The sequence below is a fragment of the Mustela lutreola genome, chromosome 1 (assembly GCF_030435805.1).
Source record: "Mustela lutreola isolate mMusLut2 chromosome 1, mMusLut2.pri, whole genome shotgun sequence".
In the NCBI taxonomy this organism is placed as follows: Eukaryota; Metazoa; Chordata; class Mammalia; order Carnivora; family Mustelidae; genus Mustela; species Mustela lutreola.
In genome coordinates this window covers 87,788,740-87,810,491 of record NC_081290.1, presented here as the reverse complement: position 1 = coordinate 87,810,491, position 21,752 = coordinate 87,788,740, and the positions used below count along the sequence as shown (strand labels likewise).

The window sequence follows — 21,752 nt, the reverse complement described above, 5'->3', positions numbered from 1 at the left end:
CTTCGGATCTTACCTCCCACACTGTGTGGGACAAGATCCTGCCTGACTGAGCATCTCCCACCGCATTACCCAAATGCTTCGTATATAGGAGACACTCAAGATTATTTTGCTCATCTCTAATACCTTTTATATTCCACTGAAAATTACCAATGTCCAACTAACTTCAATTCTGTAATTTGGGATTTTTAGAAAACTACCCTCCCTTCAAGAAACGCCCAAAAGTTTAACCAGGGCTAGTGCCCGTTTAGGAGTAAGACATCAATGCACTTCTATCACATAAGAATTTGAGGCCTATTTTCATCTTTCCACGTCGTCTAATTCAAGTTAGGATGGTAAAAACTTTTTTTTTTCTTTTAAAAGAAAAAAGCTCCCCTCCTCTGGCCTCATACTTTCCTTTTGTTAGTCAATGATTACAGCCTCTGCCTTCAAGTTTAACGGTTTGTGCTCCACGAATGCCCCTCTTTTGGTGCGTTCAGAACTTATTTTTGGGGCGTTCAGAAATTATTCTGACACGGAATCCTCCCTCATTTCCGATTCCTTTACTTCTTGGGGGTGGAAAGAGTTTCTTCGCTTTGAAACGCTGACAAGGAAAAAGAATGGGGGAGAAAGTTGCATTTAAAACGTTTAAAAGTTGAGTCACGGCTGGTTGCACAGCAAAAGCTCTGCCGTGTGGAGGAAGACTAAATGTGGCTTGGGTGGCGCAGGGCTGGGCTGGGGCGACTTCTGAGGGGCTTCGCTGGGGTCGAGCCCCTAGAGCTGCGGCGGCCTCCGCGGTCGGCTCCCCGCACGCCCTCCGCACCTCCCCCGCCCCCGGGTGCGTTCGGGCTCCCCCTCGGACTGATGTCGCGCGCTTGCGTGCTGAGGCCAAAGCTCCCGACCCAGAGGCCGGCCCCAGAAAGCCCGCAGCGAGTAGGGGGCGGCGCGCAGGAAGGGAGGAGGGCCGGGGGCGTGTGGGGGGGGGGGTGGGTGTTCGGGGGTGGAGATGTAGAAGATGTGACGCCGCGGCCGGGCCGGTGCCAGACCAGCCGACGCGGTGCCGCGGTTGCTGCCGGATCCCGGGCGCTGCAGCTACCGCAGGCGGCCCTCCCGAGAGCGGCGGCCGCGGAGACACCCAGCCCTAAACCCCAGCTCCCGGGCCCCGCGGCGCCCCGCGCTCTAGGGCAGCGGGAGAGGGAAGCGGCGGACCGGCTCCAGGCTGGGGGCCCACGGGCGCGGCCGCGCGCTGCCGGGCGGGAGGCTGGGGGGCCGGGGCCGGGGCCGTGGCCGTGCCCCGGACCGGGTCGGGGGCCGGGGCCGGGGGGCGGCGGCTCCCCGCGCGGCTCCAGGGGCGCGGGCACCCCGGCAGAGCGCCGGCGGAGCCATGGCAGCCGGGAGCATCACCACGCTGCCCGCCCAGCCGGAGGACGGCGGTAGCGGCGCCTTCCCGCCCGGCCACTTCAAGGACCCCAAGCGGCTGTACTGCAAAAACGGGGGCTTCTTCCTGCGCATCCAGCCGGATGGCAGAGTGGACGGGGTCCGGGAGAAGAGCGATCCTCACAGTGAGTGTGCTGGCCCGCTCTTCCTCCCCCATCCCATCTCCATCTCTTGGGGTTCTCTCCCCCGCGCCTTCATTCCAGCTTCTTCCTTCTCGTCACTCTGACCTCAGTGGGATCTGTGGTTTCTTTCCGCGCAGCCCTCAGCGGTTTCGGGTTCACCACTCGCCCCCACCTCCCCGGAGCTGCGGTGTCGGGTTAGATACTTCCCGGGGCTTCGGAGTGTGCCAATTTCCCCTGGTAAACCAGTCCCCTGGGCCCAGAGCCGCAGGGTGCCTGGGCCTGGCCTTCGCGCAACCTGTTGCTTAGGGGATGCCCGGCGGCGGAGAGGTGAGCCGGCTCGCTGAGATGCCGTCCGGGTCCCCACCCTGAAGTTCCAATCCCTTCTGTGTTGGGGGCGCGCAACCCCACTGACAGAGACAGAGGGACCAAACTTGAATTAAGTGTTCTTTTTTGGAAAAATACCTTCCCAGAGTTGTGCCCTTAAACTCCGACTTGGTAGGATTCGAGCCAGCTGGCACACTGCTCTCACCCATCTATTTCTAATTTTTTCTTAATTTCCGAAAGCTTTCAGAGCAATAGATATGGACTTTGTTAATAAAGGGCGACACACTTCTGTTTTAATAGTGATGAGAACCGCAAAAGCTTTAATCACTCGCCTGCAAGTGTTAGCTTTGGGACCTTGAGCCTGTTTCGTCAGATTTAAAGTGAGGGCAATGTCTATTTTGCATCAGGTTTGAGGCTCAAATGAGAGCTTATATACAGAGCTGGGAGGTCTCATTTCATTAGTGTACACTTTTGTGTTCAGTAAAAAATAATCTATTAGTGGTTATAGAAATAACGCTGGCCTAGTCATTGGTTCTCAAACTTGAGGGGTGCATTAGAATCCGGGGGGGGGGGGGGCGGGTGGTTATAACAAATTGCTGAACCTTGTCTCCTGAGTTTGAGTCCTTAGGTCTGGAGTGGGGCCTGATGATTTGCATTTGTAACAAGTTCCCCAGGTGGTGCTGACCTGGGACCACACTTTGAGACCAACTGGTCTATAGAAAATAGGAAGAAAGGGGTATAAAATGGGTTGATTAACAACACTGGTGGAATCTGAAATGGGAGAAAGAAGATCAGAGTATATTTTAACTGGCATCCTGTAAGTGCAGGTAAAACAGCTGTTTTAAAAGCCCTGTGTTTGGCCTTCCTTTCTGGGTTTCAGATGAAGACTCTGCTCTTCTATTTTCCTGAGAAAAGACCTCCCCAGGTACTGAGCTTCACTCCCCAGTAATTACCTCTTTATCACAAGATGCTGATGGAACGTCATTCACACCTGTGAGGTGACACAGGAAGAGGCCAAAGCTTTGCCACCAAACCTGGGTTGATGAATGGGAAATGTGCTTTTTATATTGGGTCTTTATTGATTCCAAAATAGCAACCAGCAAAAGGTGCAGCTCTTTAATTTTTGGGGGGTCTGATGTAATTTTTAAATTTTATCAATCACTTACATTATCCAGTAAAACTGCAAAGGTACTTGTAATCCAATATATATGGGTTAGTGCTGTTTCTCTATTTTAGTAACTTGAATAGGTTTCACAAAATCACGTTTTGTTTTCATTTTTTTAAAGATTTTATTTATTTGTCCAAGTGAGAGAGAGAGAGAGCACAAGCAGGGGGAGCAGCAGGCAGAAAAAGAAGCAGGCTCCCCACTGAGCATGGAGCCTAATGTGGGTGTGGGGCTTGATCCCAGGCTCCTGAGATCATGACCTGAGCCGAAGGCAGAGGCTTAACCCACTGAGCCACCCAGGCATCCCCAAAATTAAGTTTTAAACTTTGTGCTTGAAGTTTGTTTTGCATTTTTCTGTTAGGCCAGCACAGCTGATTAGGGTCAGGTGCATGTATGTCCCAAATAATTTTGTTCTTTTCTAGTAGCGCAAACTGTCTGTAATGATAAAGGAGCATGCTCTATGACTAAAAGAACTCTCTACCAGGCTTCCCCTATGCCTTTCTTTTTTTTTAAAGACACTTTATTAATTTTTTTCCTTGAAGCTTTTGATATTCTTTCTTTTAGAATAAAACTATATAGAGGATAGTGAGTTAGGATAATTCTGAATTGCATAGCATACTACTGCCCTTGTAATAACAGCTGTTAACTTTTTCTTCCCACCTATGAATTTTTCATAATCTTATTTAACTCACTGGTTCTCAAAGGGGGGGGGTGACTTTGCTCCTGCCCGCCACCCTCAACATTTGGCAAGGCCTGAAGACATTTTTGGTTCATATTTGGAATGGTGCTACTAGTACCTAGTAGGTAGAAGCCACAGATGCTGTTAACTGTCCTACAATGCACAGGATACCCCCATTATCCCCCGCAAAAAATTTTCTGACCCCAAATGTTTATAGCGCTAAGGTTGAGAATCCTGCCAACTTGACAACAAGCTAAAAACAGCATGTTGAAACTGAAGAGTAGAATACTTATCCAGATTTGTGGAAGGTATGGATTTTTATTTTTTAATTTACTTTTTACATTTAAAAATTTTTTATTAACGTATAATGTATTATTAGCCCCAGGGGTACAGGTCTTTGAATCATTAGGCTTACACACTTCACAGCACTCACCACAGCACCACCCTCCCCAATGTCCATAACTCAACCACTCTTTCCTTACCAACCCCCCCAACCCTCTGTTTTGTGAGATCAAGAGTCTCTTATGGTTTGTTTCCCTCCCGATCCCATCTTGTTTCATTTATTTCTTTCCTATCCGCCCCCCACCCCCCAAAAAACTCCCCATGTTGCTTCTCAAATTAGGTATGGATTTTTTAAAAATCCCCTTTTACCAGGCAATAGACTGAGAAGAATAAAACCTAAAATGACGAATTTAGACCACTTCAGTGTAGCACAACCTGGAAATAGGTTTAAGTACAGTATATTTTTCTGGCATGTCAAAGATGTACTGATAGCCGACCAAACCAAGACAAGACTGATGGGAAAGATATAAGAAAAAAAAATGATTATGAACATGATATAACAATATTTTCCCAACCACGTCTCCTCCATTACCTAAACAAACAAGACTGAGCAGAAAACATGGAGAAAGGAAAGCAGAGTTAATGGTCGCCACAGTTTCCTATTGAATTATGGCTCAGATATGCAGACATACTTGAAAAGTTGAAAAACCCAGGGTCTCATTCCTCAAACGGTTTTGTCCAGTTGACCTGAAAATCTCCGATTTTGCCAATTACTTTGGAATTAGAATTTTCTGCCCAGATGTCTTCTAAAATGCAAATAGCTTTAAAAAGAAGAGTTCAGTCATTATCAGATGTTAACATTTAGCGTGAGTTAAATTTCTTCCCCATACCTGAGTGGGACTGGAATTTAAGGAGGGTTTGTATAAACGTGAGGTGCCAGTTAGGTATGGGGGATGTGGCTCAGGTGCTAAAGGGGAGACAAGGCAGGGAGGTGTGGGGCAGCGGGCAGAGGCAGACAGGAAAGGGGAGGGAGGAGATGACTGAACACGAGTTTTCCTTCTCAGTGTTGTTGAAGGTCACTTTTGCTTCACACCTGGGTATCCTGTGTTGTTTTCACTTGAAAGGGCTGATTTTCCTGCACGTTCCTCATAGTCCTGGAGTAACTTTCATTCGACATGAGGGTTTTGATAAAGGCAAGATGTGATAACAGAGTCTATATTTCTCCAGCATGTGTGCTGCTCACCCAGCTTCCTTTTGGTATCCTGGATGTTTTGATTGGCCTCTTCAAACACCCATGGGATTGTGGAACATTAAGTATATACTCTAAAGTTGTGATGTAAAAACTTAGGAAGAGAGAACATTTTATCCCAAGGAGCACGTACATACACCCTGTGCTGGAGAGCAGTGAGTGAAATGTATGCTGCTTATGGAGATTTTAGCATTAAATGTGTTCCAGATGCTCTTATTTAGGAAAAAAAAATGGCGGTAGTTAGCTGGGCCGTTTCTACCCTTGGGCTTCTCCTAGGAGGTGGCGGCCTGCTTGCTGTACTTCTCTGCTTCCAGGCCTAGAGAACACCGAGACTTGGAGAGGCAGAGGCACACAGGCCCACTCCTATGTGGAGCAGAGATGGGATCCAGGCCCGCCTGACACCCGTGCCCTTTGCCACGGCACGTATTCCATGCAATTCCAGTCATAAAAACAAGGGCTTGTGAAATTCAGAGGGAGGCGTCAGACCTTGTAGTTCACCGATCTTGTTTTATAGAAGAGAGGATTGAGGTTCAGAACAGTGACTTATAACTTGAGTTCCTCAGCTAGTTTCCCTGGTGATCATCCTGAGTGAGCTTCTTACCCACCTGGTCCCTTGCCTTGTCTTCCTGCCCTCCCCCAGCCTCACTGCACTCTTCCATTCAGTCTCCAGAGCCCCCTGAGGGCCCCCCTTTGTGGGCTTCCTTTCTTAGCACTGGCCAAGCCAGCCCCGCTGTGTAGTGGAGTTTTTCACTAGTTCATAGGTTGCTTCTAGATGTATTCCTGGGATATTGGATAAAGTCACCTTTCTTCCCTCCCTTTATGTAAATGGCACCATTGATGCAGTGATACTAGACTCTTTCCTACCATCTCTTTTGGGTAATATCTGGCAAGTGGATCCCACTAATTTGCCTTATTAAGCACAATATTTACTGTAATGCTATTTACATGCAGTACACAAATGAAGTAAGAATCTAATAGCTCATTTAATCATGGCAATCATGTAATTGGTAGAGCAATGAAAGGACAATTCATGAGTCATAGGTATTACCACACCTTAGAAGCCTTTTAAGAAGAGTTTGATGCCAAGTGACTTCAGTGTAGAAAAGGCAGTATCCCCTGTGACACACCCTGAGGACTCTCCTTGTATTTATAAAATGGCCCTTACATAATTAGACTTCTACGATGGTGTAACAATGGGGTTCTAAGTATTCTCACTTAGATTTATGATACTATTTTAAATGGATGGCCATGATTTTTAAGTTTAATTTGAAAATAAAATATTACAGATACAATAAATGAGACACAAATGATTCTTTATATGTTATAAAATTGACTTTATTCATCCATGCATTGATTCTTAGAAATCACCATCTGTGATACCGAAAGAGGTAAGTTTTGAGTCTCACATCATTGAAACTGTTGTTTTTCAACCAAAGATGCCTGTACAACAGGATAATCACTACACATGTGCCATAGCCTTTGCTTGTTTTTCCAAATTCCAGTGTTTGTTGATTTTCCAAAAACCCTGCTTGGGCCCCTTTGTCCTGTAGCACACATCTGTTAGAAGGCTGGTCTGGGGTAAGTCAAAGACATGAACTGGAACAAGGCAAATCAGCACATTCAGGGCAAAAACTTGAACCCTATGACTATTCTATCCAAGCAAATGTATTTTGTTCTGCATGGTTTTGAGCTGGTCATTTTTTGCACTCTGAAATCCGAGATCCAGTCTCGTAAATGCTCTCAATGCTCAATAAATATTTAATGCTTGATTGTTTTCAAAATCATTTGGAAGATTGTCATTAAGAAATGCGGTTGTGGCAGCATGATTTTCAGTGTTTTCTTGTTGTATCTATTGTTAGATTCACTATTGTGTACTCTTTTGCTATAATACTCCTCCTCTGAGCTAGGTTATTTATAGCCCCAGAAATTTAGGCGAGGACTAAGAGTGGTGACTCCCAGAAAATCTCACCCCTTGAGCCATAGACTGGTTCTTAGAAGCCAGACTAGTCCCATTTTAAATTCCTGTAGGATATTTTTAGTTTGAAGAAATTTGGAGGACCTGGAGGCAACAGACAGCCAATATTCAGTGTTTAATTTATGTCTCATCCCAGCTGTTCTCTGTCACTCTTCCTGGGCAAGGTGACTTTTCATTTGACCAGTGTATGTTTAATGCTTGCTTATTCATTTGCAGAAATCTGTGGTGCATGCGTGTGTTTTTATTTTCAAAGGGCTACTTATTTCCCCATATTAATTTACCTTCTAAATGGAATTATTCTATAGAATCCCGAAGTGAAAGTTTTCCAGATTTTTAAGATATTTCAGAGATGATAAAAATGAGGAGGAAGTTCCTCGTATAATTGAGCTGTTGAAAGGAATTTTCCTGTTTAATATATAATTAAATTAATTAATTAATTTAGTTAATTTACTTCTCTGACAGAGTGAGAGAGCACAAGTAGGGGGAATGGGAGAGGGAGAGGGAGAGGCAGGCTCCCTGCTGAGCAAGGAGCCCCATGCAGGGCTCAATCCCAAGACCCTAGGATCACGACCTGAGCCAAAGACACTTAACCATCTGAGCCATCCAGCTGTCCCTATTTAATTATTTAAATTAAGCTATACATTAATTTGCAGGTGAAATTTATAATTAAGCAATAAAATGAGTCAAGAAAGAAATGTTTGTGGTTTTTTTCCTTAAAGGAAATTTGTACAGAGTGGTAATGATCTGGCTCATTCTCTGAGTACATTGTTCTCTGTTTATAATTTAGGCACTTTGAGAAGATGCTGGCACCTTAGGGTAGGAACCATGAAGTCTCCATATAAATAAACATTATAAAGGCTTAGGACCTTTTCCTCAGGGAGTGCTTACTAATTGTCAGTGGCCAAGAAAACATTTTGTGTGGACCATCCAACCCTGTGTAGTAACTACTCATGGGCCATGTGCTGTAGAAAGCTTAGTAAGGTTTCTTGCTCTCTTGGCTTGCTCTTAGCCTTTCTTAGAGTAATCTCTATAGAAAGTTAAATCATTTTTTGGGATTAATAGTTTAAACTTGTTAGGAATTCTGTTTTCTTCAAGAAGCATTTGGATTTTTATCATGTACTCTGTGGAACATAACATTTCTTAGTTGTGCTGTGCATTGTTTGTTCATTCTTTTGAGGTCAATATCCTGGAATCCTGTGCTCTCTTCTTCTAGTTCATCTTCTTTTCTCTTTTTAACTCTGGATCCTGCCCCCTGGAATTCTGTTTAATCATTGTGGGCCAGCAGCCTTTCACTTAAATCATGTGGCCTTATCCAATTTGTCACCCTACTTGATGCTTGATACTTGATGCCCTACAATTCGGCACTTGATATTATTCCCTGTCTCTGTCTTCTTGAGAATTCTTTGGCTTCTCTTACACCCCATCAACCTGGTTTTCTCACCCATCCAATGGTCCCTTCTTGTGGGTTCTCCTATTTTTGCTCTTTTGCTATCATATTCCCCAAGGCTGTGTTTTGGGCCCTCTGCTCTTCTTTCTGAGTACTCCCATTTCTCCAGCAGATCATTGGTAGTCTCTATCTCAGTCCCCAATTTCCCATCTCTGTGTTAAGACTGTGTTGCCCTCTGCTTGAAGGACAGATAAACTGCCATAGTCACAGTCTCAATTCAAAATGCGTAAAAAAGAACTTAACATCTTTTTCTCAAACTTACATCCTTTTCTACCAAACTAATATTTGTAGGAAAATTATTCTTCTAGTCTTCAAAGCTAGATGTCTCAGAGGCTTCCCTGCCTTAGTGATTTTTCTTTGCCCTGTCTTTTGATTTCCCCTGCCCTTTACTTACCTACAGCCAGACCCTACCTGACTTCCCTTTTCACATGTGATCTACCTGCTCAATCTTATTTCCAAATATTTACCATCCATACTCTCCTGATGCTGTTGACGTCTCTCATCTGACAGGCCGTCACTGTGAAAGTGATTGGCCTTTTCTCATGTGAGCTTGTTTTTGGAAAATCCTTTTTCTTATCAATTCCTCTCACACACACTCTTTCCGTTCCCACCTTTCTCTTCTTTTTAAGTCTTTTAAGACTTTAGCTCAGCAATCTTCTCTTTTGTGAAAGTTTTGTGAAAGTCTATCCAAGGAAGAATTGTTTGGATCTCTGTTTTCCCCACAGTGCTTGGTACATATTCTGCTGCAGAACCTAATGATTTCTGTTGTCAGACATGGTTGATGTGTTTCTGTCCAGCAGTGGGACTGAGCTCCTTGCAGACAAGGACTGGGATGGATTATTTTTTATCTGACTTCATGCACAGTGGCCACTCAAAGAGTGTTTGTTAAATTCTGCATGTACCCGACAAATTAGCTGAGTGTTCTCACTTCCATTCTGACCTTCTCACATCTTCCTCCTCTTCGTTTTAATCCGCTGGTTACTTGAGGTTCATTTTACCTTATCCTAGTCCGAATCATGCTTTAGGTTACATTTCCTTCATATCACCCTGGACCATCTTTCTTTCCCTGTATGCTTCTAATAGGTTAGATGTGTTTTAATTTCATGTTCCCTAATGTTACTGGAAATTCCTAGTTCAGAAGGATTTTTTTTTTTTTTTTTTTTTTTTTTTTTTTAAATCCGAACATTACCTAGCAATCTCTTATTCTCTTTTCTTGTCTGAGGGTCTGAGACTGAACTGACTCATCCCAGATCCTTTTGGCTCCATTTGCTGAATGAATGACCAGGCTGAAGCCTAGGAAGAGGTTCAAACAACATTTGTAGAACAAGTTAGAACTTCAAATAAATAAACATAAATACTAAAGTATGAGGCATGTAAAGAGGATAAATTGAATGCCCTATCACTGTAGTTCTTTCTTCAGACACATATCACATTATCAAAAGAAGTACTAAAGGTAAAACATAATCATTTGGGATTACTTTTTATGGTGGAAAGTTTTCTTTTCAGCTGTTGAATAACATTAACATTCCTCACCAATTCCAGAACTAGTTCTAATCCTCCAAATAAGGATTACTGATCTGACAGTTCATACTTGAATCAGACACTTTAGTCCTTAAAGCTCTCTCTCTCAAGCTAAAACCAGTGAATCATTTTATAAATTAGGATTAAGAACTATCTGGTACCATTGCTAGTATCCTTTTTGGCTGTGAGGGAACTTCTTGGCAAATAGTTAAATCCTAATATTCAGAATTAAGAGCCAAAATTCATCACCACAATCTTAAAGCTCTTAAAAGGATACAAATTGTATGACAAAATGAGTCATAGTCTTTGTGATGTGATGTCTGTAAGGGTGGGTGGGAGAAATTGCTGAATGACCAGTCTTATTCTACTCCTTTCTAAGCTGAATCATTTTACAAACAGAAAACAATTCATAGGTTTTTTTCAGTGGTCATTCCGGAAATGGAAAATGGAAGAGGTTAACATCAAATAATACTTCCATTTAAAAAATGGCTTTTTGAAATGTATCACTTGATGAACAGTCTTTGTCTTGAATTAGAAATAAAATTAATTTACTGCTTAATAACATGTATCTTTTAATCTAATACCTCCAGTCTCTCACTCTCTCTTTCTAATCTATTAATTGATTTTATTAGTTTTCTTGCCTAGATTTTTTTTTTCATTCTCCTGTGTAATTTGACCTTTCTTCTCATAGCTATTTCTAGAGTTGACTCATTTGAAGATGGTGTATGTGTGTTGGGGGGGCTGTGCCATTTACTTACTGGCTTCATGGTTATTTGGATGGGGACTCAAGGAGAGAAGGTCTCTTTAATCTTGGAAATTATGATTCTGGGATGGTATAATCTTGCATTTAAAATGTTTGGTCCTCTTTTGTTACTTCTTATTAGAAACAAGTTTGAAGAGCCTTTTTCAGGTCCAATTTAGTCATTAATGTTCAAATGTAAGATTAACTAACCTTATTCCCTTATCTTCTTTGGGGATAGGGCAATTGTCCAAAAAGTTATGTGAAAAAAGAAATAAAATACTCTATTTTGACTGTGTTTCTAAGTTTTAGAAGTTCTTTTTACATACTTACATTTTTATATTACTCTAAACTGAATAGTTTAGTAATGGGAATATAATGCAAGTAAAATTGGGAAGATAGTCTTTCTAACTGGTTTAATAGAGATACTATAAATAAGACATATACAGTAAGTTTTGGATTTAAAAATAATGAATTACAGCAACTCTTGGCTGTTACACAGTTGGAAAAGTGAGGCACAGATTATTTTGTATGGTGGGTATTAAAGCCACAAAGTATTCATGGGATCTGTCCAGCGTTGGCCAGGTGCCTGGGGAGATTGCCATGTCATTGGCAAAGTCTCTGGACCAGGCAGTAGAGGAGAGGCCAGTTGTTTGGCCTTCACACCTATATTCCTAGGACCTTGGTACTTATGGGGTATTTTTTGAATGAATGAATGAAATTCTTGAGAATATGCTGTATGTAAGCTGTACAAATAATGTGTTTAATCTTGATTACAAGCTTATGAAGCACAAGTGTTATTAACCTCATTTATAGATAAGAATAAAGTTTTGCTTCCCAAAAAAACAAGAGCCCAGGACCTGATGGATTCCCTAGAGAATTGTACCAAACATTCAAGGAAGAAATAATACCTATTCTTCTGAAGCTGTTTCAAAAAATAGAAACGGAAAACTTCCAGACTCTTTTTATGAAGTCAGCATTACCTTGATTCCCAAACTAGGCAAAGACCCCACCAAAAAAGGAGAATTTTAGATGACTATCTCTGATGAATATGGATGCTAATATTCTCAACAAGATCCTAGCTAATAGGATCCAACAGTACATTAAAAAGATTATCCACCATGACCAGGTGGGATTTATCTACGGGATGCAAGTTTGGTTCAACATTTGCAAATCAATCAGTGTGATAGACAAATCAATAAGAGAAGAGAGAAGAACCACATGGTCCTCTCAATTGATGCAGAAAAAGCATTTGACAAGATAGAGCATCCATTCCTGATTAAAACTCTTCAAAGTATAGGGATAAAGTGAACATTCCTCAAACTCATAAAATCTATCTATGAAAAACCCACAGCATATATCATTCTCAGTGGGGAAAAACCGACAACCTTCCCACTGAGATCAGGAACACGACAAGGATGCCCACTCTCATCACTGTTGTTCAACGTAGTACTAGAAGTCCTAGCAACAGCAGTCAGACAACGAAAAGAAATAAAAGCTATTCAAACTGGCAATGAAGAAGTCAAACCCTCTCTCTTTGCACATGACTGATCCTTTATATGGAAAACCCAAAAGATTCTGCCCCCAAACTACTAGAACTCATACAGCTATTCAGTAATGTGGCAGGATACAACATCAATGTACAGAAATCAGTTGCTTTTTTATACACTAACAATGAAAATATAGAAAGGGAAATTAGAGAATCCATTCCATTTATTATAGCACCAAGAATGATAAGATACCTGGGAATAAATCTAACCAAAGAGGTAAAGGATCTGTACTTGAGGAGCTACAGAACACTCATGAAAGTAATTGAAGAAGACACAAAAAGATGGAAGACCATCCCATGCTCATGGATCAGAGGAATAAACCTTTTTAATACGTCTGTATTGCCCAGAGCAATCAATACTTTCAATGCCATCTCGATCAAAATTCTACTGGCATTTTTCAAAGAGCTGGAACAAACAATCCTAAAATTTGTATGGAATCAGAAGAGACCCCGAATTGCTAAGGAAATGTTGAAAAAGAAAAACAGGGGAAATCATGTTGCCTGATTTCAAGCTTTACTGCAAAGTTGTAATCACCAAGACAGCATGGTACTGGCACATAAACAGACACATAGACCAGTGGAACAGGGTAGAGAGCCTAGATATGGACCCTCAACTCTATGGTCAAATAATCTTCGACAAAGCAGGAAAAAACACAGTGGAAAAAAGACAATCTCTTCAATAAATTGTGCTGGGGAAATTGAACAGCTATGTGTAGAAGAATGAAACTCAACCATTCTCTTGCACCATACACTAAGATAAACTTGAAATGGATAAAAGTCCTTAACGTGCGGCAGGAGTCCATCAAAATCCTAGAGGAGAATGTAAACAGTAACCTCTTCAACACCGACCACAGAAACTTCTTTCAAGACATGTCTCCAAAAGCAAGGGAAACAAAACCAAAAATGAACTTTTGGGACTTCATCAAGATCAAAAGCTTCTGCACAGCAAAGGCAGTCATCAAAACCAAAAGACAACTGACAGAATGGGAGAAGATATTTGCAAATGACATATCAGATAAAGGGCTAGTATTCAAAATCTATAAAGAACTTATCAAACTCAACACCTAAAGAACAAATAATCCAATCAAGAAATGGGCAGAGGACATGAACAGACTTTTCTGCAAAGAAGACATCCAGATGGCCAATAGACACATGAAAAAGTGCTCCACATCACTCGGCATCAGGGAAATACAAATCAAAACTACAATGAGATACTGCCTCACACCAGTCAGAATGGCTAAAATTAACAAGTCGGGAAACAACAGATGCTGGTGAGGATGCAGAGAAAGGGGAACCCTCCTACACTGTTGGGAATGCAAGCTGGTGCAACCACTCTGGAAAAGAGCATGGAGGTTCCTCAAAAAGTTGAAAATAGAGCTACCCTACCCAGGCATCACACTACTGGGTATTTACCCTAATGATACAAATGTAGTGATCCGAAGGGGCACATGCACCTGAATGTTTATAGCAGCAATGTCCACAAAAGCCAAACTATGGAAAGAACCTCTATGTATCAATAGATGAATGGATAAAGAAGTGGTTTTATATATATATACACACACAGACACACACACACACACACACACTATGGAATACTATGCAGTCATCAAAAGAAATGAAATCTTGCCATTTGTGACAATGTGGATGGAACTAGAGGGTATTGTCCTTAGCAAAATAAGTCAATCAGAGAAAGACAGTTATTATATGATCTCCCTGATATGAGGAAGTTGAGAGGCAACAATGGGGGGTTTGAGGGGTAGAAAAAGAATAAATGAAACAAGATGGGATTGAGAGGGAGACAAACCATAAGAGACTCTTAGTCTCACAAAACAAACTGAGGGTGCCGGCAGGAGGTGGGTAGGGAGAGGGTGGTTGGGTTATGGACATTGGGGAAGGTATGTGCTATGGTAAGTGCTGTGAAGTGTGTAAACCTGGTGATTCACAGACTTGTACCCCTGGGGCTAATAATACATTATATGTTAATAAAAAATTAAAAAAAAAAACCCTATATTGAGATACCACCTTACACCAGTTAGAATCGCCAAAATTAATAAGACAGTAACCCTTAAAAAAGGTTTTATTTATTTGTGTGTGTGAGAAAGAGAAAGAGAGAGAACATGAGCAGGCAAAAGAAGAGGGAGAAGCAGACGGCCCACTGAGTAAGAAGACGGACATGGGGCTTGAACCCAGGACCTTGATCCCAGGACCTTGATCCCAACAAGTGTTGAAGAGGATGTGGAGAAAGGGGAACCCTCTTACACTGTTGGTGGAAATTCAAGTTGGTGCAGCACCTTTGGAAAACAGTGTGGGTAGTCCTTAAATTAAAAATGGAGCTACCTTATGACCCTGCAGTTGCACTACTGGGTATTTACCCAAAGATACAGGTGTAGTGAAAAGAAAGGCCATCTTTACCTCAATGTTCATAGCAGCAACGGCCACAGTTGTCAAACTGTGGAAAGAAACAAGATGCTCTTCAACTGACAAATGGATAAAGAAGATATGGTCCATATACATTATGGAGTATTATGCCTCCTTCAGAAAGTATGAATACCCAACTTTTGTATCAACATGGATGGGACTGGAAGAGATTATGCGGAGTGAAATAACTCAAGCAGAGAAAGTCGATTATATGGTTTCACTTACTTGTGGAACACAGGAATAACACAGAAAATATTGAGAGATGGAGAGGAGAAGTGAGTTGGGTGAAATCGGAGGGGGAGACAAACCCTGAGAGACTGTGGACTCTGAGAAACAAACTGAGGATTTGGGAGGTTGGGTGAGCCTGGTGGTGCGTATTAAGGGCATGGAGCACTGGGTGTGGTGCATTAACAATGAATTTTGGAACACTGAAAAAAATAAAAAAAAAAAAGAATGTTTGATATTACCTTTTCAAAACATGATCTCAAGGCGCCTGGATGGCTCAGTCCTTAGGTATCTACCTTTGACTTAGGTCATGATCCCAGAGTCCTGGGATCAAGCCCTGCATTGGGCTCCCTGCTCAGAGGAAAGCTGGCTTCTCCCTCTCCCCTTGCCCCTGCTTGTGTTCTCCTCTCGCTGTGTTTCCCTCTGTCAAATAAATAAAGAGAATCTTTAAAAAAAAAAAAAAAGAGAGAGCTCTTTGTGATAACAAGTAATGAATTATGCCTTCTAGACTTCTTGGTGTTTAGAATACAGATTCATGGTCAGAATTCTAGATAGACAATGTAGCAGAAATTTAAATAGAAAGAGCAATTAAAAAAAAAAGAATTTAGACTTTTCCCAGAGGCTTTGCCATGTCCAGCAAACTTAAGGTCTTTGCCATCTTTGAGTTATTTTTGTTTAGGAAATATTAATCATTTAATATAAAACAATTCCTTGGGTGGCCAGATGGCCCAGGCAGTTAAGTGTCTCTTTGGCTCTGGTCATGATTCTAAGGTCCTGGGATCAAGCCCCATGTCCATCTTCTTACTCAGTGAGGAGTTTGCTTCTCCCTCTTCTTTTGCCTGTTCATGTTCTCTCTCTCTTTCTCTTTCTCACACTCACAAATAAATAAAACCTTTTTAAAAAAAGATTTTAATTTATTTATTTGACACACAGAGAGAGATCACAAATAGGCAGAGAGGCAGGCAGAGAAAGAGAGGTAAGCAGGCTCCCTGCTGAGCAGAGAGCCTGATGTGGGGCTCGATCCCAGGACCCTGAGATCATGACCTGAGCTGAAGGCAGAGGCTTTAACCGATGGAGCCACCCAGGCGCCCCATAAATAAATCTTGAAAAAAAAAATTCCTTAAAATTTAGGGGTTGTTTTCTGAAGAATTCAGAGGTTCTTAAATGGCACATACAAATATAGACTAGGAAATAATTAAAAGTAAATACTGTGTAACCTTGAAGATAGGGTCTGGAAGATTAAAATGCAGAATAAACTAGGGCATACAGAAAGTGTAAAGAGAATAACTCAAAGGATGTTTTAAGAGTTAGTTCCTTTCAAGTAGATTTGAGATAGGCTTGCTATTTAAGAACATGTGGTGTAAGACCAAAAACCAACCTCCCCCCGCAAAGCAGATGTAGTTGGACCTATTTTATTTTAATCTTCCATTTCATTTTAAACTTCTTCTTTTAATCTGGTCCATTAGTAATTTTTTAGTGTCTGCTATGTGAGGAAATAAAGACCAAGATCAACAGACGTGTCAAGAAAGCACTTATAACCAGACACATCCAGAAACGTGTCTAAAATTTTTTTTTTTTTTTAAGATTTATTCATTTGACAGAGAGAAATCACAAGTAGAGAGGCAGCCAGAGAGAGAGAGAGGGAAGCAGGCTCCCCGCCGAGCAGAGAGCCCGATGTGGGACTTGATCCCAGGACCCTGAGATCATGACCTGAGCCGGAGGCAGCGGCTTAATCCACTGAGCCACCCAGGCGCCCGAAACGTGTCTAAAATTAAACAACTCTTTCCTTGAAATCACTTGCCCCCCTTTTTCGACTGCCCAATATTTTAAAATAGTGTCACCATCTTTCTTGCCAGCCCAGCCCATCTCTTGGAGCAAATGTTTACTCTTTGTCTTCCTCAATGCTCACATCCTCTTCTTGAGCCCTATGCATTTCAGTTGCACAATGTCTTTTACATTCACCCTGGTCTCTGCACCCTTGCCACAGCTGTTCTGTCCCTGACTGTTGCAACTGCCTGCTAATGCATCCCATCTGTATGAGTCTGCTAGGATTGCTGTTAACAAAATACCACTGCCTGGGTGGCTCAAGCAATAGAAATCGATTTTCTCACAGTTCTGATGGCTGCAAGCCTAAGATCAAAGTGTCTGCAAGGTTTCATGTCTTCGAGACTTCTCCTTTGTTAGCAGATGGCTCCCTTCTTGCTGCCTCTTCACTTGGTCATCCCTCTGTGCACACACAAAGTTTGTTTTGTAAAAGACACTACTCAGGTTGGGTTAGGGCTGTCTCTAATGACCTGGCTTTAACTTAATCACCTCTCTAGAAGACTGGTCTCCAAATAACAGTCATTTTCTGAGGTGATAGGAGTTAGGGCATAAGCATATGAATCTGGGGGGGAGGTTGGTGAGATATAATTCAGACTGAGTAATCTTTCTGAAGACCCACTCTGATCATGTTTTCCCTCTCCTCCATGAAGCTTATGGACTTGAAAGTGTCCAACCCCTGGTATACAGATTGCTTACAGATGTGGGCACTGTTGAAAGTTTGTAAGAATCCTAGAGAATAGGAAATTTACCAGCAGATGGGTAGTTATCTTAGATATCAAAAACTGGAATAAAGATGTTTTCTGGAAACTAAAGACAGGTAGTAAGCTTAATGTAGGTCTTTGTTAAAAAATAAATCCCAAAAGACTTGAGAATACTGAGAAAATAACACATAATAAGTAGTATATATGGTAAAATAATAGAAGAATAGTAACATGTATAGGCTTGATATGTTGATTTCAATGTGCTATCTGACCAATTTTTTTTCAGGTTTTGCAATATTTATAATGTTTTTTAAAGTTTTTATTTTAATTCCAGTAGCATACATTGTTATAATAGTTTCAGGTGTGCAGTGAGGTGATTTAGTCCTTCCATACTTTACCCTGTGCTCATTATGACAAGTGTACTCCTTAATCTCCATTATCTATTTCACCATCCCTCTCCTACCTCTCATCTGGTGACCATCAGCTGTTTCTCTATACTTAGAGTCTATTTCTTGATTTGTCTCTTTTTTCCCCCTTGCTTGTTTGTTCTATTTCTTAAATTCCACATATGAATAAAATCATATGGTATTTGTCTTTCTCTGACTCAGTTCTCTTAGTAGTACTTTACTTTACTTTTTACTTTTTTACTTTTTTTTTTTTTTTTTTACTTTACTTTAGCTTTATCCATTGTTGCAAACAGCAAGGCTGAATGATATTCCATTGTGTCTGTATACACACACACAGGGAGACACATACCACATTGTCCTTGAGCTGCTTCCATATCTTGGCTAATGTAAATAATGCTGCTATAGACATAGGGGGTTCAGGTATCCCTTTGATTTAGTGTTTTGTATTCTTTGGCTAAATACCCAGTACTGGAATAATAGGATCATGTGGTAATTCTATTTTTAGATTTTGGAGAAATCTCTGTACTGTTTTCCACAGTTGCTGCACCAGTTTGTATTCCCGCCAACAGGATGAGGGTTCCTTTTTCTCCACATCCATGCCAGCTCCTATTGTTTCTTGTGTTTTTTAGTTTTAGCCATTCTGACAGGTATGAGGTGAATCTCACTGTGGTTTTGATTTGCATTTCCCTGATGATAAGTGATGATGAGAATCTTCATTTATCTGTTGGCCATCTGTATGTCTTTAGAGAAATGTCTATTCATGTCTTATGCTCATTTTTTTTTTTTTGATGATTTGTGGGTATTAAGTTTGTAAGTTCTTTATATATTTTGGATACTAACTCTTTATCAGCTATGTCATTGCAAATATCTTCTCCTATTCCATAGGTTGCCTTTTACTTTTGTTGATTGTTTCCCTTTTTTGTGCAGAAGCTTTTTATTTTGATGTAGTCGCAATAGTTTATTTTTGTTTTTGTGTCCTTTGCCTCAGGAGATATATCTAGAAAGAAGTTGCTAGAGCTGATGTCAAAGAAGTTACTGTTTATGTTCTCTTTTAGGATTTTTATGGTCTCAGGTCTCACATTTATGTCTTTAATCCATTTTGAATTTGTTTTTGTGTGTGGTATAAGAAAGTGGTCCAGTTTTATTCTTTGCATGTTGCTACCCAGTTTTCCTAACATCATTTGTTGAAGAGACTGTCTTTTTTCCCATTCATTATTCTTTCCTGCTTTGTCAAAGATTAATTGATCATATAATAGTGGGTTTATTTCTGGGTTTTCTGTTCTGTTCCATTGATGTATGTATCTGTCTTTGTGCCAGTACTGTACTGTTTTGATTACTACAGTGTTGTAATAGAACTTGAAGTTCAGAGTTGTGATGCCTCCAACTTTGTTTTTGTTTTTCAGGATTGCTTTGCCTATTTGGGGTCTTTTGTGATTCCATTAAAATTTTAGGATTTTTTGTTCTGGTTCCGTGAAAAATGTTGTTGGATATGGATTGCATTAAATGTATAGATGACTTTAGGTAGTATGGACATTTTAACAATTTTCTTCTGTTCACTGAGCATGTATTGTCTTCTCATTTCTTTGTGTTATCTTCAACTTCTTTCACTGGTGTTTTTTAGTTTTCAGAGTAACAGGTCTTTCACCTCTTTGGTCAGGTTTATTTCTAGGTATCTTATGTTGGGTACAATTGTAAATGGGGTTGTTTTCTTTCTTTCTTTTTTTTTTTCCTTAAGATTTTATTTATTCATTTGAGAGAGAGAGAGCATGAACAGAGGGGAGAGGCAGAGGGAGAAGGAGACACCCTTCTGAGCCAGGAGCCCCACGTGGGGCTTGATCCCCAGACCTAGAGATCACGACCTGAGCCAAAAGGCAGGGGCTTAACCATCTGAGCCAGCCATGCACCTCAAAATTGGATTGTTTTCTTAATTTCTCTTTCTGTTGTTTCATTATTGGTGTATAGAAATACAACAGATTTCTGTACATTGATTTGGTATCCTGTAACATGACTGAATTCATTTATCAGCTTTAGCAGGTTTTTGGTGAAGTCTTTAGGATTTTCTATATATGGTATCACATCATCTGTCAATAGTGGAAGTTATACTTCATCCTTCTGGATTTGGATGCATTTTATTTCTTTTTGTTGTATGACTGCTGTGACTAGGACTTCCAGTACCATGTTGAATAAAAGTGGTGAGAGTAGACATCCTTGTCTTACTTAATGCTGACCCTAGGGGAAAAGTTCTTTGTTTTTCCCCATTGACAATGATATTAGCTGTGGGTTTTTCATATGTGGCCTTTGTTGAGGGTTTTCCTCAGGAATGGATGTTGTACTTTGTTAAATGCTTTTTCTATGTCTTTTGAAATAATCATATAGTTCTTATCTTTTCTTTTATTGGTATGATATATAACATTGATCAATTTGCAAATATTGAACCACCCTTGAGAATAAATCCCACTTGATCATGGTGAATGATTTTTTAAATGTGTTGTTGAATTTGGTTTACTAGTATTTTCTTGAGAATTTTTGCATATGTTCATCACTATTGGCCTGTAGTTTTTTTTTGTTTTTTTTTTAAAGTGGTGTTTTTACCTGGTTTTGGTATCAGGGTATTGCTGGCCTCATAAAATGAATTTGGAAGTTTTCTGAATTTTGGGATAGTTTAAGAAGAATAAGTTGATTATTCTTTAAACGTTTGGTAGAATTCACCTGGAAAGTCATCTGTTCCTGGCCTTTTGTTTGTTGGGAGGTTTTTGATTTCTGACTTTTTTTTTTTTTTTTCTGGTTATCAGGCTGTTCAAATTTTCTATTTCTTCCTGTTTCAATTTGTATGTTCCTAGGATTTTATCCATCTCTTGGTTGTACAATTTGTTGGCATACACTTTTTCATAATATTCTCTTATGATTGTGTTTCTGTAGTGTTGTTATTTCTCCTATCTCATTTGTGATTTTGAGCCATTTCTCTGTTTTTCGTGGTAAGTCTGGTCTAGAGTTTTATCAGTTTTATTGATTTTCTCATAAAACCAGCTCCTCGTTCACTTATCTGTTCTATTATTTTTTTAGTTTGTATATCATTTATTTCTTCTCTGATCTTTATTATTTCCTTCATTCTGCTGGTTTTGTTTTTGTTCTTTTTATAGCTCCTTTAGGTATAAGTTTAGGTTGTCTATTTGAGATTTGTCTTTCTTCTTGAGGTAGGCCTATATTGCTACAAACTTGCTTTTAGAACCACTTTTGCTGCATCCTGGAAGTTTGGGACTGTTGTATTTTCTTTTTTATTTGTTTCCACGTACTGTTTTGTTTCTTCTTTTTTTTTTCCTGGTTGACCCATTCATTGTTTAGTAGCATGTTATTTAACCTCCATGTATATATGGTCTTTCCAGATTTTTTTCTTGTGGTTAACTTCTTGTTTCATAGTGTTGTGGTTAGAAAATATGCATGGTATGATTTTGATCTTCTTGAATTTGTTGAGGCTGGATTTCTGAACTAATATGTGATCTATTCCAGAGAGTGTTCCATGTACACTTGAAAAGACTGTATTCTGCTATTTCAGAATGGAATGTTCTAAATATATCTGTTAAATGGATTTGGTTCAAGATGTTATTAAAATCAATTGTTTCTTTGATTTTCTGTTTAGATGTTCTGTGTATTGATATAAGTGGGGTATTAAAGTCTTTTACACTTATTCTGTTATTATTGCTTAGATCCTTTG

At 40.4% G+C, this 21,752-nt stretch overlaps 1 protein-coding gene across 1 annotated transcript in view; it reads left to right on the top strand.

Moving 5' to 3' along the window:
- Positions 1 to 669: 669 nt before the first annotated feature.
- FGF2 (fibroblast growth factor 2) overlaps positions 670 to 21,752 on the top strand; it is a 67,039-nt gene continuing 45,956 nt past the window's right edge. Inside the window, 2 exon segments of the mRNA XM_059169011.1 lie at positions 670 to 1,092; positions 1,094 to 1,538. Of these exon segments, the coding sequence (XP_059024994.1) occupies positions 685 to 1,092; positions 1,094 to 1,538 (853 nt within the window). The 5' untranslated portion in view covers positions 670 to 684.